The sequence below is a fragment of the Euleptes europaea genome, chromosome 14 (genome assembly GCF_029931775.1).
Source record: "Euleptes europaea isolate rEulEur1 chromosome 14, rEulEur1.hap1, whole genome shotgun sequence".
Taxonomy (NCBI): domain Eukaryota; kingdom Metazoa; phylum Chordata; class Lepidosauria; order Squamata; family Sphaerodactylidae; genus Euleptes; species Euleptes europaea.
Genome location: NC_079325.1, coordinates 45,402,498 through 45,418,993, shown reverse-complemented (window position 1 = coordinate 45,418,993; position 16,496 = coordinate 45,402,498). Strand labels below are relative to the sequence as shown.

Genomic DNA, 16,496 nt, shown 5'->3' with positions numbered 1-16,496 from the left:
TAGAGAAAACCGGGGTATAAAAACCATCTCTTCTTCTTTTTCTTCATGGGGTTTTCAAGGCGAGGTGAGTTTGCCTTTGCCTTCCACAGCAGAGCAACCCTGGTCATCTTTTGTGGCCTCCCATTCAAATACTAACCATGGCCAACCCTGCTTCATTTCCAAACTCTGGCTAGTCTGGGATATTCAGGTTGCTCATAAGCTTGTGATAGCTTCCTATCTACCTGGCCCACCAATCACTACCTGTCCTGACAGTCTCCCTAAGATTTACTTATTGAGGTCCAGATATTTGATAGTTACTGTAACCAGATTCCATGGAAGATGAAACGTTCTGTTATAGTGGCAGATAAGCCAGGGGTCAGAACCAAGGACGAATCCTTTCCACTGCTGAATCATCTCACTTCATCATTCTTCTCGCATGCTAAACTAGGTAGGGGGTGTAGTGCCCTTTCTTTGTGTGTGTGTGTAAAGTGCCGTCAAGTCGCAGCCGACTTATGGTGACCCCTTTTGGGGTTTTCATGGCAATAGACTAACAGAGGTGGTTTGCCAGTGCCTTCCTCTGCACAGCAACCCTGGTATTCCTTGGTGGTCTCCCATCCAAATACTAACCAGGGCCGACCCTGCTTAGCTTCTGAGATCTGACGAGATCAGGCTAGCCTGGGCCATCCAGGTCAGGGCGCCCTTTCTTTACTCCCTTCCCAAATTGCAACTGCATAGGGGCCCACAAGCTAATGGAGGGTCCAGGTTCCTGGGTTGAAAACTACTGCTGTGTATGATACACAACAGATCTATAAAACCAGGAGGAAAACACAGAATACTAAATCCCTTGACAGAAATAAAAAAGCAGATGAATAAGAAACCGTTGCTCTTGTATGCATCGATAAGTCATATACTACTGTTGTTCCTCTGCTTTTAGACACTGCCATGATGAGAGGTGGAAATGCTGAGCAGATGGAAAGAAAAGCAGGCAAGCAGCTCTAAACCCCGGGTTGTATGTACATATGGAAACTCAAACTGTGATTTGGGCTCCAAACTAGGATTAGGGCAAACAATAGTGGAACAAGAAGAGCTAGGAAACCAGCAGAGGGAGAAAAATCACAAAGGGACTGGAGGTCAGACTATATTCAGAAAAACGGGCTATATCCAAAGGAAAGAAAAAATATGCCAAGGAGCTTTCCAAGATTAAGCAAAAAAACCCTGCATACTTACTTTTGGATAATTCCATCACCACAGTAGCTGCTTTCATGGACATAAGCAAGTGGAGGGGACGCTTCACTCTCTTCCCTCCCAGAAACAACGGCAACCCAGTAAGTGTATAAACTGCCTGCTCTGATCTCTCTGCAACACAAGGAAAACAAATACATTAGCTGGACAACAACGTCAAAGCCAAGAAGCAGAAAAAGAGAGGCTGGTACTTCTCAAAGTCAGTGTCGGTGTTGCTAATTCAATTCTACAGGAGTACAGAAAAGGCAAAAAAGGGTGGCATTGGACAACCTCCCTTTCACATTAAAAAAAAAAACCCAAACAAATATTTAGACTTTAGGACTGTTGGGCACAGACTCTACTGTCCATCTATCTCTCCCACATCAAGCACCAAACACGGATTTGATTAGAAGCCTAGTAGGCGCCACTACATGGCTGTTGGACTGTCAGAGATGAGGGTCATGGCTCACTGGTAGACAGAGTTGCCAACTCCAGGTTGGGAAATGCCTGAAGATTTTAGGGTGGAGCCTGGGGATGGCATGGTTTGGAGAGGGGAGGACCTCAGTAGGGTATAATGCCAAAGAAGTAATTTTCACCAGGGGAACTGACCTCTGTAGTCTGGAGATCAGTTGCAATTCCAGAACATCTCCAGGCATTTTGGTTTTTGTGTATGTGTGTGTGTGTGCGTGTTTTCTTTTCTATTTTAGATTGTTTGTACCTGGAGAATAGCAGGATGAGTGGTTGACTATCTCTCAGACTGTAGAGTTGGGGTGGGCAAAAAAAAATCAGGAAAATTTGGATTCATGTATATTAAAAAGGTAAAGGTCCCCTGTGCAAGCACCAGGTCATTCCTGACCCATGGGGTGACGTCACATCCCGACGTTTCCAAGGCAGACTTTGTTTACGGGGTGGTTTGTCAGTGCCTTCCCCAGTCATCTTCCCTTTACCCCCAGCAAGCTGGGTACTCGTTTTACCGACCTCGGAAGGATGGAAGGCTGAGTCAATCAGGTATATTGGATTCTCAAATTTTTCCAAATACCCATACTGGTATGTCCCCCCCTCCCCCACAAGGAATCCGAAAAAAATGGCTATTTATAGCCTATGGTGAATCTTTACTGCAATCCCGAAACAAGCCGAATTTATTTGGCTTTTTCAGGATCAGGATTTGCTGGCCACTGTTTAAAGGTGCCATCTTTTCAGTTCAGCTATGCCTATTGCACGCCCCTACTGTGAAGATCCTTAAGCCCTTTAAGGTCTACATGCAGTTGCTCTCGTCTGACATGGCAACTCTGACTCTGGTCATTCCCATGATCCAAAAGGCTTGTGAGAGGTTGCAGGAGCCACCTGCACAACATGCAAGATGGAGGTTGGATGGGGGTGCCTTCTTTGGAGGCTCATAGAATTGGACACCCTGGCCCAATCTTCTTGAAACTTGGGGATTCTTCTATGGACAAGCACCAGCATCTCTGCTCCAAATTTGGTGTTTCTAGCTTAAAAAATAGCTCCCCATACCCCTGGATAACTTCCCCATAGGCTATAATGGAGCCAAATAAATTTGGATTGTCGAATAAAAGAAGAAGAGTTGGTTTTTACATGCCAACTTTCTCTACCACTTAAGGAAGAATCAAACTGCCTTCCCTTCCCCTCCCCACAACAGACACCCTGTGAGGTAGGTGGGGCTGAGAGCTCTAAGAGAGCTGTGACTAGCCCAAGTTCACACAGCTGGCTTCGTGTGTAGAAGTGGGGAAACCAACCCACTTCACCAGATTAGCATCCGCCACTCATATGGAGGAGTGGAGAATCAAACCCGGTTCTCCAGATCAGAGTCCACTGCTCCAAACCATTGCTCTTAACAACTACACCATGCTGTCTCTCCCAAACCACTACAACACACTGGCTCTCCCAAATCCAAATAACATACTGCTGTTGGAACTTGGAGATCAGGAATACTGACATTTTCCAGGTCCAATATACCCAAATTTTAAAAATACAATTTTTTAAATATACACCCCTATATTGGAGGAATTACAGAACATCTCCAGTTTAAACTCCAATTTCAAAGAATCTCTGCCCAAGGCCCTGGAAAGATTTGCTAGTCAAAGTAGACATTATTGAGAGAGACAGATCAATGTTTTACTCTATATAAGTACAAGGGCATTCTGCTTGTTGAATCCACAACTTGTACAGCTTGAATTCCATAACTGTATTATAGATTATTTTGAGTTTTTCATCCCTGCTGTTTTGACCATTTTGAATTCAATTTTCCCTTGCATGGAACTTCACCCTTTATTTTTGTGTCATATTCTGCTTCTGCACACCTAATTTTTTTCCAGTATTGTTTGTGCAATGGTAAACCATCCATAACATTATACATTATCTATAAATGACATACAGTGTACAGATAAAGGCTGTATAAAACTGTTCAAATTTCAGACAAATCTTCCAATGCATCAAAAGCCTTGAGAAGAATATAATATTAAAAAGAGAACATTTGCTCACTCCTACTTTTTAGATAATATGCCACATACACACAGAGAATAAATGCTAGGTACCTTAAAACCTAAGAAATTTCTTCATAGCTCCCTATGCTTTTGTTTCCTTTGTGAAAAAAATTAGGTATATAGTGGAAGCTGAACAGATTTTTACCTTGGAATGTGACATAGGGTTGGCAGGTCCCTCCATTGATGGGAGGTTTTTGGGGCGGAGCCTGAGGAAGGCGTGGTTGGGGAGGGAACTTCAATGTGATAGAATCCAATTGCCAAAGCGGCCATTTTCTCCAAGGGAACTGATCTCTATCGGTTGGAGATCAGTTGTAATAGCAGGAAATCTCCAGCAATTACCAGGAGGTTGGCAACTCTAATGTGAAAGCACCAACTGAATGCACTTGGATTACACCATTATTACTTTGAAAGACATGCGGCACAATCCTATATGCATCTCCTCAGAAGGAAGTCCCACTATGTTCAATAAGGCGTACTTACAGTCCAATCCTAAACAGAGTTACAAATCAGTGCACTTCGAATGATACCACTCAGATTGTGCTGTAACGAAGCAATCCAAATCAGGTCTACTTGGAAGTATGCCCCATTTTATTCAGTAGGGTTACTCCCAGGAAAGTGTTATTATGATTCCAGTGCTAGAAGCCTACAGGAATAGAAATGTTGATAGCTCACTTTCAGGGCCAGTTTCCCAGCTGGTGGGTGTTTACATTTTTTATATGAAGCCAGAATATCTCCTTCTCATCTCTTTCTGCAGAAGAAGGAATCATTTGATATGCAGCTGAGCTGAGTGTAATAAAACGCAAATTGTCTCCCAGACAAAAAAGAAAAGAATAAAAAAAGAAACTGGGGCAGAGAGCATGGATCATTGTAATCTGTATAATAGAGAGATTTCTCTCTAGAAGATGAAATGTTTTTTAAATATATATATTTGCTGAAAGTATTAAAAAGTAAAGGTCCCCTGTGCAAGCACCGGGTCATTCCTGACCCATGGGGTGACATCACATCGCAACATTTACTAGGCAGACTTTGTTTATGGGGTGGTTTGCCAGTGCCTTCCCCAGTCATCTTCCCTTTACCCCCAGCAAGCTGGGTACTCATTTGACCGACCTCGGAAAGATGGAAGGCTGAGTCAACCTTGAGCCGGCTACCTGAAACAGACTTCCATCGGGATCGAACTCAGTCCGTGAGCAGAACTCGGACTGCAGTACCGCAGCTTACCACTCTGCGCCACAGGGCTGAAAGTAATAGCTCTTTACTAATGTTATTGTTTGTGCAAACAACCTGAGGTTGTTTTAAAATGTACAATGATTGCAGTCTGATATGCTGCAATTTCGAGACACCGTTTGTCTGACCCAATCACAGTGAACAAGTGCTGGCAGCATTTCTGAAAGCTTGTGTGATTAGGGTTGCCAGCTCTGGGTTGGGAAATACCTGGGGTGGAGCCTGATGAGGGTGGGGTTTGGAGAGGGGAGGGACTTCAGTGCAATAGAGTCCAATGGCTAAAACGGCCCATTTTCTCCAGGGGAACTGATCTCTGTCACGTGGAGATCAGTTGTAATAGTGGGAGATCTCCAGCCACCACCTGGAGGCTGGCAACCCTATGTGTGATTCAGTGGTACTAGAGCGGCAAGACTGGATGGGTGAGACCCGTGTTCAAATCTTCACAGTCATGGAGCTCACTAGGTGATACAGGGCCAGTCACTCTCTCTCTCTCCAAGTTACCTCTGTGGGTTATTGCGAGGATAAAACATTGAAGGGGAGAGTTGGTTATGCCACCTTGAGCTACTTGTACCAATGGCAGGAACAAAAACCAAGCAAATATCAATCTGATAATTCCATCTGCTACTGGCTGCATGTTCATACCCAGCTCACTTCGGGTCCAGACAGTCATCTTCCTAATGAAGACTCCCCCAGATAGGGTTGCCAGGTCCCTCTTCACCACCGGCGGGAGGGTTTGGGGGCAGAGCCTGAGGCAGGCGTGGTTTGGGGAGGGAAGGGACTTCCAATGCCATAGAGTCCAATTGCCAAAGCAGCCATTTTCTCCAGGTAAACTGATCTCTGTCGGCTGTAGATCCGTTGTAATTAGCAGGAGATCTGCTAGTACTTGGAGGTTGGCAACCCTACCCCCAAACTAAGATGACGAAATCAAAGTTGGATGGATCCTATGGTAGTCATATTGTGGGAGACAGTCAAGAGAATATCCTCCATCTCTAGTAACTGGAAACTCCACTCATTTGTTTGCTATGAACCTCAAGCAACCACAATGAACACAAATGCCAACATGCTGCAGCAACTCCTCTCACAAAGAAGAGGACATTTTCTTTGAAGCCATTCTCCACCGCCGCTTCCCACCAGGCTCCTCTCCCCTTCTTATTGCTCATGGTCTTTCCAAATCCTTCTCTGCACCATTGATCTGTCTTTTTCCTGAGCCCCTTTTCTGGTCTCATTCCAGCTGGAATTCCTGGCATAACTTCTTCAATAGATTCCCATCATCTAATCATTCCACATGACCTAGCTACCTTAACCTTTCTGGAGCAATTAATGGGCCTCGTTGACGTCCTCTCGCTACACACACAGCCAAAAGGTATGCCCCAAAAATGGGGTTCAAACCCCGTTGCCATCGACAGCCACATTTTTATGGTATTCCTCTCTGCCCCAGACACCATTCCACTAGCCACAGTAAAAACAATTTTATTTTATGTCTTCAATTACAAACCTGCCTGGCTGTGAACTCTTGTTACTCCTTCCTTTTTAGATCAGTCTGATGTGATGGTTTTATTGGTATTTCTCTTTTGTATTTTTTTAAAAAAATAAGTATCAGTTGCTTTGGGGAATGGTAAGTAGAAAAAATAGTAAACAAAACAACAACAGCAACAGCATCCGTCTAGTCTTGCTGCTCTAGAACCACTGAATCACCCATAGGGTTGCCAACCTCCAGGTGGTGGCTGGAGATCTCCCGCTATTACAACTGGTCTCTAGGCGACAGAGATCAGTTCCCCTGGAGAAAATGGACGCTTTGGCAGTTGGACTCTATGGCATTGTAGTCTTTCCCGTCTCCAAACCCCACCCTCCACAGGCTTCACCCCCAAATCTCCGGGTATTTCCCAACCCGGAGCTGGCAACCCTATAAAGATAAGAGGGCATGGTTAATATCCATTATTAGGGTTGCCAGGTCCCTCTTCACCACCGATGGGAGGTTTTGGGGGCAGAGCCTGAGGAGGGCGAGGTTTGAGGAAGGGAGGGACTTCAATGCCATAGCGTTCAATTGCCAAAGCAGCCATTTTCTCCAGGTGAACTGATCTTTATTGGCTGGAGATCAGTTGTAATAGCAGGAGATTTCCAGCTACTACCTGGAGGCTGGCAGCCCTACCCATAATCCAACTCTTTTGCTCTTCTCGGCCCAGCCCAACACTTGCCTGCCTCTTTAAGACAGATAGAGAGTCTGTTTAGAAAGTTCAGCATGTGAGGAAGCAGCTATTCTTAACGTTTATACTTTCATTCTTTTGAGAACTGAGTGAGGGGTAGTGATCACCCTAACTTCCATACTGAGGGGCTGCTGGGGAAGGGCCTTCTTTGCTGCATAGCTCTGACTCAAGGCATTGGCCCCAATGTGAAATTAGAGGAAGCCATGAAAAATGCTGGTGGAGTTCCCTTCTTACAATCTTCCCAGTGGTTCATGAAATGAATTCGAAGATTATTAGGTGTGGTGTGTGGCTCAGTGGTAGAGCCTCTGCTTGGTATGCAGAAGTTCCCAAGTTCAATCCCCGGCATCTCCAGTTAAAAGGAGCCGTTGCCAGTCTGAGTGGTCAATACCGACTTCTATGAACCAAGGGTCTGATTCAGTATTAGGCAGCTTCATGTGTTTGTGTGCATTTATTGGTATTTTAATTCTGCATTAGCTGGGTCGCATAAGTAGTGTTGCCAGGTCCCTCTTCACCACCAGCGGGAGGTTTTTGGGGTGGAACCTGATGAGGGCGGGGTTTGGGGAGGTGAGGGACTTCAATGCCATAGAGTCCAATGGCCAAAGCAGCCATTTTCTCCAGGTGAAATGATCTCTATCGGCTGGAGATCAGTTGGAATAGCAGAATAATCTCCAGCTACTACCTGGAGGTTGGCAACCCTCCACATAAGCTTTAATCAGGTAATCAGGGTGATAAATAGGGTTGCCAGCTCTGGGTTGGGAAATACCTGGAGATTTTGGGGGTGGATCCTGAGGAGTGTAGAGTTTGGAGGGGAGGGTCTTCAATGCCATAGAGTCCAATTGCCAAAGTGGCCATTTTCTCTTGGGGAACTGATCTCTGTTGCCTGGAGATCAGTTGTAATAGCGGATGTTCTCCAGCCACCCCCGAGTTGCTAGTTGCAGGATGCTCTTAGCATGTTTCAGGCTAACTTTATGAATAATGCAATGATCAATGATGCATAGCCCCACCTGCAGTCAGAAGGGGTTCAGCCCAGAGACAAATTGGCATAACTAGGTCTTTGTCGGAAAAGGAACTTAACCGATGTGCATTTACAGCGTGAATCCTTTATGATCCCACAATGCTCTTTAAAGCTGTACCAGAACACTTCTTTTTTAGCCCCTGCAGGGAGGGTCATTCTAGGACAGCCAGATCAGGAACTTCCTCATTTTCCCACCCCTCCCTTGCCTATTCACTGTGGAAGTGTCTGTTTCTTTCCTACCACTTCCTGCCCCCTCTGTTGTTGTTTTTTAAGAGAGATATCAAAATGTTATGAGAAGCATAGCTGAAGATAATGAAGACAATTCTTGTCCGAATCTAAACTTTAAAGGGGGAGACTGGGACGAGGGGTGGGATTTTGAAAATAAAAGAAAGACGTCAAAACCCAGGCGGCTCTGCGCTCCCCTGTTATTTCAGCTGCCGTCAGATCTCTCTGCTGTTTGGACAAGGCCAGAGAGAGAAAGGGAGACAGTGAGAGAGTGCTCACGCAGGTGTAAATGCGACACGACAACATATGGTGGCGTGAAAAGCCAAGAGCACCAAAAGACGTGTCTGCTGCATAGGCATGCTTCCCCTCGAGGAGAGGTGGCTTGGGTCCTACAACAGCAAAGCAGAGTTGCTGGACACTTTCTGGCATTCATGGTATCAGCCCATTTTTAATGCTGGCACTTCCAATTCATTTGTATGTTTTAAACCATGTTAGGCCATTTTAAAGCCCTGAGTAGCCCGATCCAAACAACAGGGATGATACAATCTGATAGCATCCCCCTTTAAGCTAAGCAACCTCAGAGTGTTTCCCAAATTGTCCTCATCCATTATTTCCCCAGGAGATAGAGTTGCTAATTTTCTGACCTTTTAAAATTGATACACCAGGAATCCTCCATAGCTCCATATCTCAGTTCAGAGTGCTGATAATGTTCAGTTTTGGGCAGCTCACCTGCTCCCCCCCACCTAGGGTTGCCAACCTCAAGTTATTAGCTGGAGATCTCCTGCTATTACAACTGATCTCCAGCCGATAGAGATCAGTTCACCTGGAGAAAATGGCCACTTTAGCAATTGGACTCTATGGCATTGAAGTCTCTCCCCTCCCCAAACCTTGCCTTCCTCAGGTTCCGCCCCAAAAATCTCCAGGTATTTCCCAACCCGGAGCTGGCAAACCCCCCCCCCCCCATATTAACAGTGGAAGGCAGGGACCACAATACCTGTCTGTGACTCAAAGGAAGGCCCAATGGTAGATTATGACATTCTGGAGATTTGAAATCTGCCTAGCAGCAGCTAGAAACAGAAGGGATGCCTTGTGGCTCTTTCACACTATCCATGTTATCCCGGGACTATTCCTCCTCATGAATCCATTACGCATATGGATTCAGTTGGCCCCTCGGGTGGAAATGGCTCCCCAGAGGCATGGGTGTGTGTGTGTGCAAGCATTCTCACATGTGGAATAGGGCTGTCATCAGGCACAGATACCGAGAGAGTCAAATAAGGTGGCTCTCTTGAAGGAACGTTCCATCATGCTTCCCTCGAGAGCTACTCTGTGTCTTGACATAATCCATTTCAGATTATGTGGAGGTCACTTGTGGTTCCACAATGCTTTTAAGAGTCAGACGAAATCTATTTTCACCGGCCTTTTCCTTCTCCCTGCCCCACTAAAAATCCCATGGTGAGCCAATTTCCTCTTTTGCCACCAAATATTCGACTAGCCTCATTAAATAAGCCACAGCAAAACAACAGACCGACTTCTTCCACTCTGCTCTAGGCAGAGAAGATGATTTACAAAGCACACTTTATGCTGGGGTCTAAACAGGGATGGCAGAATTAAGCAAGAGACTGGTGGAGAAGGAGAGATTGAAGCTGGAATCTTATAACAAAATTCTTTGGAAGAAAATGTCACTGAACTCAGCGCCAAAACAGATGCAACATGGGGAGACCTGGGGAGATTGCATGTGCGCACAGCGATCATATCATTTCTGGGTTTATCCCCGGAAGCTAGGGTTGCCAGCCTCCAGGTACTAGCTGGAGATCTCCTGCTATTACAACTGATCTCCAGCCAATAGAGATCAGTTCACCTGGAGAAAATGGCCACTTTGGCAATTGGACTCTATTGCATTGAAGTCCCTCTCCTCCACGCTGCCATTTTTGAAAGGAAGAAAAACCTCCCAGCACAAGATTTACTACTCATGGGGAGTCACATCACAGTTTATTATGGAATTCAGTTACAGTTTGAGCATAAATCATCGTCATTTCACCTTTAAAGAACGGAACTTTAACCACAGAAGACCTTGAATTAAGCACACCTTAGTGCTCGTTCCTTTACTTTTTAGGGCGTTGCCTTTTTCCCCCCTCTTCGGAGGATGTGCGGCTGCACTGATTGACAACTGTACTATACTATATTTACAGTGAGGGGAAAAAGTATTTGATCCTCTGCTAAATTTGCCCGTTTGCCCTCTGACGAAGAAATGACCAGTCCATAATTTTAATGGTAGGTTTATTGTAGCTGTGAGAGACAGAATAACAACAGGAAAACCCCCAGAAACCCAGAAGACAAAAGTCAGAGATTGATGTGCATTATAATAAGTGAAATAAGTATTTGATCCCCTATCAAGCAGCCAGATTAGGGTTAGGGTTAGGGTTAGGGTTCTGCTGTCGACAGAAGCAATCAATCCATCAGATTACAAACTAGCCACCATGACCAAGACCAAAGAGCTGTCCAAGGATGTCAGGGACAAGATTGTAGACCTGCACAAGGCTGGACTGGGCTACAAGACTATTGCCAAGCAGCTTGGTGAAAAGGTGACAACCCTAACCCTAACCCTGTTAACCTCCCTCGGTCTGGGGCTCCATGCAAGATCTCATCTCGTGGAGTTGCAATGACCATGAGAACGGTGATGAAGCAGCCCATAACTACACGTGGGGAACTTGTCAATGATCTGAGGGCAGCTGGGACCATAGTCACCATGAAAACAGTTGGTAACACGCTACGCCATGCAGGACTGAGATCTTGCAGAGCCCGCAAGGTCCCCTTGCTCAAGACAGCACATATACAGGCCCGTCTGCAGTTTGCCAATGCACATCTGAATGAGCCAGAGGAGAACTGGGTGAAAGTGTTGTGGTCAGATGAGACCAAAATCGAGCTCTTTGGCATCAACTCAACTCGCCGCGTTTGGAGGAGGAGGAATGCTGCCTACGACCCCAAGAACACCATCCCCACCGTCAAACATGGAGGGGGACATATTATGCTTTGGGGGTGTTTTTCTGCTATGGGGACAGGACACCTTCACTGCATCGAAGGGACGATGGACGAGACCATGTATCATCAAATCCTGGGTGAGCACCTCCTTCCCTCAGCCAGGGCATTGAAAATGGGTCGAGGATGGGTATTCCAGCATGACAATGACCCAAAACACACGGCCAAGGCAACAAAGGAGGGCTCAAGAAGAAGCACATTAAGGTCCTGGAGTTGCCTAGCCAGTCTCCAGACCTTAATCCCATCGAAAATCTGTGGAGGGAGCTGAAGGTTTGAGTAGCTGTACATCAGCCTCGAAATCTTACTGACTTGGAGAGGATCTGCAAAGAGGAGTGGGACAAAATACCTTCTGAGATGTGTGCATACCTGGTGGCCACCTACAAGAAACGTCTGACCTCTGTAATTGCCAACAAGGGTTTTGCCACCAAGTACTAAGTCATCTTTTGCAAAGGGATCAAATACTTATTTCAGTCATTATAATGCACATCAATCTCTGACTTTTGTCTTCTGGGTTTCTGAGGTTTTTCCTGTTGTTATTCTGTCTCTCACAGCTACAATAGACCTACCATTAAAATTATAGACTGGTCATTTCTTCATCAGAGGGCAAACGGGCAAATTCAGCAGGGGATCAAATACTTTTTTCCCTCACTGTACATGCTGTATGTGATTGAATAATTTATGCATAAAAGCCAATATGTATGCTTGACTGTGGACTCTTATATAATAATTGTTAGTGGTTGCGTTGCTGTACATTTTCCCCTTTGGGGATAGTTTCATACAACCTCCAGGTTGTAGCTGGAGATCTCCTGCTATTACAACTGATTTCCAGCCGATGGAGATCAGTTCACCTGGAGAAAATGGCCGCCTTGGCAATGGGACTCTATGGCACTAAAGCCCCTCCCCTCCCCAAACCCCACCCTCAGGCTCCACCCCAAAAACCTCTTGATCTCTATAGATCTGTTCTCCTGGAGAAAATAGCTTCTTTGGAGGTGGACTCCTTAGCATTATAGCCCTCTGAAGTCTCCCCCTTCCCCAAACCCTGCTCTCCAAATCTTCAGAAATTTCCCGACTTGGAGCTGGCAACCCTACCCTGCATAGTTTCACCAGTTGACTGCACCCCCCCACACACACACACACAAACACACTGTTATTATCCCTGGAAAGGAAAAGACTGTCACCCCTGCTTTTAAAGTTGCCAGCCTCCAGGCTGGAGATCTCCCTCTATTACAACTGATCTCAAGTGACAGAGATCAGTTCTCCTAGAAAAAATGGCTGCTTTGGCAATTGGGCTCTATGGCATTGAAGTCCCTCCCTTTTCCAAACCCTGCCCACCTCAGACTTCACCCCCCAAATCTGCGGGTATTTCCCATCCCGGAGCTGGCAACTCTACCTGCCTTGCACAGGGGTGGAACGGCTTTGATTGGAGAAACCATGTGAGAGTACTATCATTTCCCCCTCAACCCTTCCTCCATGACGTTAGGGGCCCCACATGGAGGCCATGAAGCTCACTGAATGACCTTGGGCCAATCACCCAGTCTCTCAGCCTAACCTCCACAGATCTAGCTCCTATAGGCTTGCCAACCTCCAGGTACTAATTGGAGATCTCCTGCTATTCCACCTGATCTCCAGCCGATAGAGTTCACCTGGAGAAAATGGCATCTTTGGCAATTGGACTCTATGGCATTGAAGTCCCTCCCCTCTCCAAATGCTGCCCTCCTCAGGCTCCGCCCCAAAAACCTCCTGCCGGTGGCGAAGAGGGACCTGGCAACCCTAGGCTCCTAGCATGTGGAGTACATGCCCCACTTACGTACCCTGTAACACACAGGATTGTAGTATAAGGTGTCCAAAAACGAATCAGACTGATACCTAAACATAGATACACCAAACTGGACTGCTGATAATACTGTAAAAAATGTCTCTACATCCTCTCAACATTTTTAACCTCTACAATGTTGTTTTTCCCCCCTCCTTTGGCAACTCAGTCTACATTTTTGAAAGGAAGTTATTTTTAAATCTGTTGAGTAACGAATATCTGCCAGATACGTCTCTTCTCTCAATCAAGTTAAAATATGGCATTTGCTATTCCTGGGAGATTTCGGTTGTTTCTCATACACCGAATTTAGAACCCAACATGACGACTCTGTGGAACATCACAATGAGAAACGTTCCTCACAAGGTGAAGCACAGCATCATGCCTTCACTTCATCTCTGAAGAGGTCCGCTTGTGGTACTTTTTTCCTGACCAAATGATATTATTTGATCTGTGGCTTTTCACCTGTACCACCCTGACAAGAAAGCATTCTTATGTGAACCAAGCAGACTCCCCTGGCGTGTATAAAAATTGTCACTTCGTTTAACTTACGAAGACCACCCCCATAGCCTAATGAGGATTGAGTATGCTTCAAGACAAGGGTCCCCGACTTTCTTGAGGCTGTGGGCGCCTTTGGTATTCTCACACAGCATGGTGGATGTAGCCGCAAAATAGCTGCCATAGGACTTGGAACCAGCCCTGAAAGCGTTATTACATTATCATGTTATCCTTCTGCTGTGGGGGCAGCTTTTTGCTGAAGCAACATTTTTTAAAAAAATTACACAGCCAATCAAACCTCCAATGGCCAATCAGAACCCTTGCTGGGCAAAAGTCCCACCTGGCCCCACCCACTTCCTAAAAACACTTGGTGGTCACTAGGAAAGGTGTTGGGGACCCCTGCTTCAGGGGTCAAGGAAAGCAGAAAAGAAGCTGAGAATCTGTTAACTGGAGAAAAAAAGTACACGAGAAAGAGGAAAAAAAGCTGACCCAACACCCTGAAAGTTCATAATAACTTTGAGATGGAGATTTGGGAATGAGGAGGAGTTATTTATCCTCCTCCCATGACTGGGAGGGTTGCCAGGTGCCCGCCAATTTACAGGCCTGCCCATAGGGTTGCCAACCTCCAGTTACTATCAGGAGATCTCCTGCTATTACAACTGATCTCCAACCGATAGAGATCAGTTCCCCTTGAGAAAATGGCTGCTTTGGCAATTGGACTCTATGGCATTGAAGTCCCTGCCTTCCCCAAACCCTGCCCTCCTCAGGCTCCACCCCAAAAACCTCCAGCGGTGGTGAAGAGGGACCTGGCAACCCTGCCTGCCTGCTGCCCCTCAGCTAGGGTTGCCAACCTTCAGGTAGTAGCAGGAGATCTCCTGCTATTACAACTGATCTCCAACCAATAGAGATCAGTTTTCCTTGAGAAAATGGCCACCTTGGCAATTGGGCTCTATGGCATTGAAGTCCCTCCCCTCCCCAAACCCCTCCCTCCTCAGGGTCCGCCCCAAAAACCTCCCGCTGGTGGCAAAGAGGGACCTGGTAACCCTACCCTCAGCTGACTGACAGGGGAAACTGGCCAGCTAAAGGGTGGCACAATAATGTTCCTTCCGAAGTAAACCCAGAAGTTATAAGGATGCTCTAGCATGTCCCTCAAAAAAATTCTATGGAAACTATAGGCTTTTGGAGGACTATGCTAGAGCATTCCTTTCACTTCCGGATTTGACGGGGATTCTCTAGCACATTCCTCCAAAAACTCAATGTTTTCCATAGAGGTTTTTTTGAGGGACGTTCTAGAGCATCCCTGTCCCTTCCAGGTTTGCCCCATAAGGAATAATATTGCATGCATGGTGCATCCAAATCCCCACCACCACCACCAAAGCTCCTGCCGATGGCAAGGGGAGACCTGGCAACCCTATTGACCAGCCCCAGCTTGTCACTCCAAACAGCAATCTTGACTTCATGGTCCCAAGGTCACTGAGTGAGCAAACTGGGGTCATCACCAGATGAAGCAAGATTCCATGTACATTCAGGGGGCTACCCTACACAGAAAAAAAGTGTAAATTAAATGAAAAGAAACTAATTCAAGACATTTTTGATGGAACATGGATGATTTGCTGTAGCGCATCCAAGAATGCATCCTGCATTGTGCAGGGGGTTGGACTAGATGACCCTGGTAGTCATTCCAACTCTGTGATTCTATGATTCTATAACAGAGTGATATGAATTCTGTATCTCAGTTAGTTTTGTTTTTGTTTTTTTGGAAATAAATGTTATGGTTCATCCTCCAGGAATCGTTCTGTCTAGTCTGTTAGCCATGATACCTACATGGAATATCCAACTTCAGAGGCAGTATACCTCTGAGATGGGGATAAACTAAGTGGAAACTTCATCTTCATACTGGATTTAGAAGCTTTAGAGGGGAATTTGGCTGCTGTAATTCTGAGCTAGATGGACACTGGGCTAATTCAGGAGGCCTCATCTAAGGACTTTATGAAATCCAGTCCCTCTTCCTCTTCCATGCCAACATTTGTGTGTCCTTGGCACTGATCTCAGGGTCACTACAGGAGCCGAGACAATTCGTTCACCACCACAAGCAGAAAACCAGGGTGAAGATCTGCATCTCATTTGGGGGTGGAAATGTATGTTGTTAATTTTCTTTTTGATGCGTGGGTCTGGCAGCCACATTCAAATGTTTGAAAGCCAACTGTCCCTCCGGCTGGCAGGGCTTCCGAAAACAAGACGACAGACAGACGGATCCTGGAGACGGATGAGCGAGAAGGAATGCCATAACAGGGCAGCTGTGGCTATGAATGTCAGCAACAAACGGCCCTTGAGGATGGAGACTGGAAATTAGACTCTTCACCCAGTGGGATTCATGTTATCTCAGGCCTCTGTGCACAGAGCCAACTGCGAGTCAGCGAGAGGCTGTCTTGGCTGCCGTCAGAAGGGCCTCTCGGAGGGTGCTCTGCCCCAACCCTTTGCTGCTGGCTCATAACTGCGACTCACACTGGAAACAGCTGTAGCACTGACTGAAGAACATTGCCTTGTACCAGCAGAGATTTTCTGTTGACCTTGATTAATTGTGAACAAATGCCGACACAGAGGTCAAAGCAGTGCTTACAGTCTAGGACTCAAACCTGTAGGTAGGGTTGCCAGGAAATACCTGCAGTTTTTGGGGGCAGAGCCAGATTCCGGCATCTTGCACCTCCAGCTTCCAGGGCCTTGTTTCAGCCAATGCAGCTTGATGGGAAGGGTTTCCAGGTCCCTCTTCACCACCGGCAGGAGGT

The 16,496-nt window shown here is 46.2% G+C and overlaps 1 protein-coding gene across 1 annotated transcript in view; it reads right to left on the bottom strand.

Moving 5' to 3' along the window:
• PAPPA (pappalysin 1) overlaps window positions 1–16,496 on the bottom strand; it is a 328,178-nt gene that overhangs the window by 203,197 nt on the left and 108,485 nt on the right. The window contains exon 8 of the mRNA XM_056860765.1: window positions 1,207–1,335. Within this exon, the coding sequence (XP_056716743.1) occupies window positions 1,207–1,335 (129 nt within the window). The remainder of the gene's footprint in view (window positions 1–1,206; window positions 1,336–16,496) is intronic.